At 60.0% G+C, this 5,857-nt stretch overlaps 1 protein-coding gene across 1 annotated transcript; it reads right to left on the reverse strand.

The window, feature by feature from the left end:
• Positions 1–746: 746 nt before the first annotated feature.
• Positions 747–1,479, reverse strand: RHOB (ras homolog family member B). Its single transcript, XM_074194892.1, has one exon. The coding sequence runs from the start codon at positions 1,419–1,421 to the stop codon at positions 831–833; it is 591 nt and encodes a 196-aa protein (XP_074050993.1). The 5' UTR covers positions 1,422–1,479; the 3' UTR covers positions 747–830.
• Positions 1,480–5,857: the final 4,378 nt, after the last annotated feature.

The following is a 5,857-nucleotide window of genomic DNA, read 5'->3' on the forward strand; positions in this document are numbered from 1 at the left end:
GGTCGGCAGGGCTAGCTGTTCGCAAGGGCCCGGGGCCAGAAGCTCCGGGCCGGGGTCGGCCAGGGCGGCTCCCCGGTGTCCCCGTCTGTGCCCCCCCCCATGGCAGACCAGAGGACAGCAGATGAAATCGCTGAGATCTCTTTAATGTCGGACAAAAAACCTTTGTGCACAAGCTGGGGGCATCTCATGGCAACACTTTACGGACGGGGGCACTGGGGCGACGGGCAGTTTATTGGAAAAGAAAAAAACGCCCCCCGACGCCGGGGGGCTGGGCGGGGGCGGGGGGATGCAACGACGACAAAAGGGGGCGTCCGGGGAGGTCCGGGCGCCCCGAGTCCGCAGTCTCCCAGACTGCTGGGAGGAAGGGCTCCACGAGCCCCCCCATAGTGTTCCCTGTCCCTCCTCCCCCGGGCCGGGCCGGGCCGGGCTGGGCCCCGCACAAAGGCGGGCCCTCCCCTCCCCCCCATCGGGCGGCCGGGCGCTGCTGGAGGGGGAGCGAGCTTACGGTGGTCTCTTCTCCTCCGGGGTGTGTCAAGTGGCCGAGTCCGGGGGGGCTCCGCGCCCCCTCCCCCTCGTCTGGGGGGTAGGTCCGGGCCGAGTCCGGGGGGGGGCTCGTGGGCCGTAGGGGGGTCTCCCCGGCCCTCCCCCTCCCCGCGTCCTGGGGGGCGGCTCGGCGGCCGCGTCGGGGGGTCCCCGGCTCCCCTCCCCGCGTCCTGGGGGGCGGCTCGCCGGCCGCGTCGGGGGGTCCCCGGCTCCCCTCCCCGCGTCCTGGGGGGCGGCTCGCCGGCCGCGTCGGGGGTCCCCGGCCCCCCGCGTCCTGGGGGCCCGGCTCAGAGCACCTTGCAGCAGCCGGCGCAGCCCGTCCGCGCGCCGTGGCGCTTCTGCAGCGCGGCGCGCGTGGCCGTCTCGAAGACCTCGCGCACGCCCTCCTTGGTCTTGGCCGAGCACTCGAGGTAGTCGTGGGCCTGGATGCGCAGCGCCATGGCGCGGCCGTCCTCCGTGCGCACCGGCTCCTGCTTGGCGCGCGCCAGCTCGCCGCGCACGTGCTCGTCGTGGCGCAGGTCCTTCTTGTTGGCCACCAGGATGATGGGCACGCTGGGGCAGAAGTGGCGCACCTCGGGCACCCACTTCTCGGGCACGTTCTCCAGCGAGTCGGGGCTGTCGGCCGAGAAGCACAGCAGCACCACGTCGGTGTCGGGGTAGGAGAGCGGCCGCAGCCGGTCGTAGTCCTCCTGGCCGGCCGTGTCCCACAGCGCCAGCTCCACCTGGCGCCCGTCCACCTCGATGTCGGCCACGTAGTTCTCGAAGACGGTGGGCACGTAGACCTCGGGGAACTCGTCCTTGCTGAAGACGATGAGCAGGCACGTCTTGCCGCAGGCGCCGTCGCCCACCACCACCAGCTTCTTGCGGATGGCCGCCATGGCCGGGGGGGGGGCCGGCGCTGCCAACGCCCCCGCCGCCGCCGCTGCCGCAGCCCGCGCCCGCCGCCCGCTATTTAAAGGCCCCGGCCGCTTTCTTAATATAGCCGGCCAATGGCGGCCCGCGGGGCTGAGCTCATCGCCGGCCGCCGTCGCGCCATTGGCCGCCGCCGGCGGGGGGCGGGCCCGGGGGCGGGGCGGGCGCGGCGGGCCGGGGCGGGGCGGGCGCGCGGCAGGCGCGGCCGGGCCGGCGGCGGGCGGGGCGGGGGCGGGGCGCCTGGGCCCGGCCTCCGCCCCCCGGGGTCGCGCGCCCCCCCCGCCCCCCCCCCCCCCGGCACCGCGGAGGGGGCAGCCACGGGCACGGGCAGCGAGGTCGGCGCCCCGAAGCCCCCGGCCCCCCGAGGGGCAGCCCCCGCCCCGGGGCCAGGGCCGGGCCGCGCTGGCCTGGCAACGTGGTCTGGCTGGTGGTGACTTGGGAGGCCGGGGGAGGGGGCACGGGGGACCCCCGGGACAAGGAGCAAAACAATTCCTCGATTTAAGCCCCAGGAGCAGGAAACGCCTGTTTACCCCCCCACCGGTTCCCCAGCTCAGACCCCTTCCTCTGGCGCTCCCCGCAGGAGTCCCCCCCAGGAAACAAGAGAGCCGAAAACATAGGGGAACCGAAACCCAGGCTGGGGGGCTGGAGAGTCTGAGCCTCAAGGGCTGCGACAAGCACCCCGAGGTGCCCCCGGGGCTGCCCACTCTGGGGCAGTCACTGGGGAGGTGCCCACCGAGGCACTTCCCTATAGAGGAAGCTCCACAATGTCAAGCTTTTCTGCGATGTTCCATCTCCCACCCAATCTGCCCCAGCCTGCAATGCCCTCCCTCCTTCCCTGAGTCTCAGGAACCCCAAACTTCCTTCTGGATCCCCACCCCCTCGGGAACCCTCTGGCTTTCCTAAGAGTCACCTGGAAGACTGTCCTGAGGTTCCACCTAAGCTCTGGGGGTGAGCAGCGGCGATGGGGGGCCTAAGAGGCGAACAGAGCTAGGCCGATGCTGCTGCCGCTGGCAGACAGAGGATGATTTCGTGGCTGGAGAAGTGACTGGACCGGGGTTCAGGTCTCATGTCTGACCAATCCTGACCGCATATCCTAGGCTGGTTACCTAAGGGGTCGGTCCTCTAGGGCAGCGGTTGGCCCACAGCAATCCTGGGTGAAGATTGAATCAGATCAGGAGGGCTTGGGAAAATTTCATCATAAATAGAAATCCAGCACAAGGTAGAGAACTCCCATCCCCTCAGCCGGGGCCATTTTCCTTTGCCTCCATTGCTCTAGAGGGTCTCTAGAGAAAGGACCAACCTGCATGAGGCAAGGGAGTTTCCTCTGCCAAGGCAATCCCAAGTCCCCGCCATCTTGCTAAAGATAGGAGTTTTGAGGTGGCGGCCTCATTCAGCTTGCAGAAACCATTCTTTTGCCCACCTGGGAAAGAGGGGAGTGACTCTAAGAAGAAACAAGGAGAGACTGACTTGTGCCTGGACGGGTTCTCCCCAAACCCATGGGGAATGACCCAGACAATGTGAACAGCAACCCTGCTCATGGTCTTCCTTACAGGTGTCCCTCAAGTTTCTCCCCCGGGCAGGGGGGCAGGACAAGTGGCATTTTCCCCATTTGTCAGACCAGCCCCAGGCAGTGAGTGCCCCTGCTCTCTCAGAATTGACTCCTGTTGGCCAGGCATTTGACAGTCACACAGAACCCTTTGGACCGTTTGACAGAGCTATGGAAATCCGACCCTGGCGTCTCCTGGGTCATGGGGGTCACACCCCTCCAGGGCCGTGGCTCCCTTGGCACGGCCAGCTTTCCCTACCAGGCTGGGCACAGATTCTCTAGGATACCTGCGCCCTCTTGTGGCAGCCTCCATGGTTGGCTTGGAGGGCTGGAAATTCTTACCCTGCTGAAGGGGTGGACAGCAGCCAGAGGGAAGGGGCAGGGGCAAGTGCTTAAGTGGGCCAGACGGTGGACTAAGAACACTTTACAAATATTATCTCATTGGAGCCTCACAACAATTCTGGGAGGTGGGTGCTATTTTGATTCCCATTTGTCAGAGGAGGAAACTGGGACAGGTTAAGTGACACCTAGGAGCACACACTAGAAGTGTCCGAGTCAGGATTTGAACTCGGGTTTTCCTTACTATGCAATATATCCATCCCTCCACAGCCCCACCTAGCTGCCCCACCTATTTTTATTGTAGAAAAGCTGCCTCGGATTAGATCCAGTCCATGTCAGAGAGGCAGCCTAGGGCTCTAGGGGGATGAGGGATGATCAGTCCTCAAAACCCACTTCTTATCTACGGGCCTGAGAGCTGTGGACAAGTCACCCACTATTTCTGAGGGTCAGGGTCCTTATCCCCAAAGTGGATGGACTCGACTCTCAGACCTGGCGTGAGGCTGAAGTGAGATCTAAACTCTTCATTCGTAGGAGGAGAGACAGATGAAAGATGGAGAGAGGGAGGGAGACAGAGACAGAGAGAGAAGGAAGGGGTAGGACAGGGAGAGAGATGAAGACAGGGGAAGGAGGGAAGGGTAGAGAGGCACACAGGGAGAAAGAGAGACAGGGAAAGAGCAAGCTCTGCTCCAGGTCCTGCCAGGGGAGGGGCAACATTTAGATGAAATCCTGTCCTCCACAGTTCACAGCTTGTTCTGGGGGAACAACAGACACCCATGCCAAGATGCCCCAATTGTCTTACCTCCTAAGGGTCAAACAGCACCTTTGGGGGGCCAGAAATGGGGAGTTTGTGGTATTCTTTTTTGTAAAATAAAGAGTTTGTGTCAACTTTGTTTTTAGGTCCCCTAAGATATCTCTTATAATGAATAACAAAAGAGGAAGATGGAAAATAGACAATAAAAATTCCCACCAAAGGGGAAGAAGACTAGTCAGAGGTCAAAGCAAGGGGAAAGGAGTGCCTTCTGAGCCTAGGGAGCCTCAGATACAAGAGCCCAGAAAATGCCAGGCAGTTTGTTAGTATCCCTGACTGCATGGTGGGGAATGGGCACAAGGGAAAAGTCTAGAAAAATGAGGGTGAGGTGCCTGGTGTAGGAGCTGAAATGCTAGACAGAGAAGAGCTTATTAAGGCCCTACTGTGTGGAGGCAGCGCTGCACACATTCTCTCATCTGATCTGCAAGATGAGTGCTATCATTATCCCCACTGGACAGTCAAGGAGTCTTCAAAGTAAAGGGACTTGCCCACGGTCACAGTTTCTGAGAATGGATTCATTCAAACTTGGGTCTTCCTGACTTAAGGATTAGAACTCTAATTCTTTGTCCCTCAGCTGCAGGGATCAGCAGGTGGAGGTAGGAGGGTCTATACCATGACCCGCATTCCCTTAACCCTTTGATTCTTTCCCAAGTCATCTCCCCTGCATTAGCCACTCCATACTCATCCTCCCAGCTTGATTAACCCCTTGGCAAACCAATCCAATACTACACCACCTTCCCCTCTTCAGTCCCCAGTCCCTTGGCAATAGCCAATTGATCCCAGCCAAGTCTCAGCCTTGAGTCACTGCCATCATTCACCACCTTAACAACTCCACACACAGGAGTCTCCTAAAATAGATGTTCTCCAGTCTCCTATGGGCCCTTGCTGCTGCCAGGCGAGCCCAAGGTATCTCTCTTAGCAGCTCACCAGTCTACTGCCTATTGAGGCTCTTCCAGAGCTTCTCATCCCTCTCCAAGGCTCCCATGGCTCCTCTCCCCCCAATATCAACTGAGACCCCTCCCTCATCCTTTACAGAAAAAATGGCAGCCATTTGTCACGAGCCCCCTCCTCGTCATCTTTCCCCTCTTGGCTGCCTCCTACTCCTCTCAACCCTCTTGTCCCCATGTCCAATAATAATGCAGCCTTTCTCCTGTCCAAGACAGACCCCCTCCACTTGCATAGATGATCCCCTTTCATCCTAATCCCCTCCAGCATCCCTGTGCCATCCCGGCTCTCACTTGGCTTCACTCTCTCTTTCCCTTATGCCTGCAGACATACACAAGTTTCTCCCATTCTTAAAAACTCTCCCTGGATCTTTCTATTCCACTAACTATTCTGCCCTTTGAAGCTCTTAAGTCTTAAAAGGATGTCTGTGACAGGTGTCCATATTCCCCTACCTTTCACTCTCTTCTTAACCCCTTCTGACCTCATCATTCCCCTAGAACTGTTCTTTCCAGAGTTGCCAGATCCAAAATGATCTGTCCTCATGTTCTCTGACCTCTCTGCAGCCTCTGATACCGCTCTCTTCTCCCACATCCTCTCTTCTCTCCAAGTTTTTGGAACACCCTCTATCCTCGCTTTCCTTCATCCTCTCTGACTGCTCCTTCACTATTTCCTTTATTTATTTGAGGCAATGCGATTAAGTGACTTGCCCAAGGTCATGCAAGTATTGTCTAAATCTAGATTTGAACTCAAGTCCTCTTGATCCC

This window comes from Macrotis lagotis, chromosome 1 (genome assembly GCF_037893015.1).
Source record: "Macrotis lagotis isolate mMagLag1 chromosome 1, bilby.v1.9.chrom.fasta, whole genome shotgun sequence".
Taxonomy (NCBI): Eukaryota; Metazoa; Chordata; class Mammalia; order Peramelemorphia; family Peramelidae; genus Macrotis; species Macrotis lagotis.

Excerpts from the sequence above, each read along its gene's own strand:
- RHOB (XM_074194892.1), bottom strand. The coding sequence starts at position 1,421 with ATGGCGGCCATCCGCAAGAAGCTGGTGGTGGTGGGCGACGGCGCCTGC.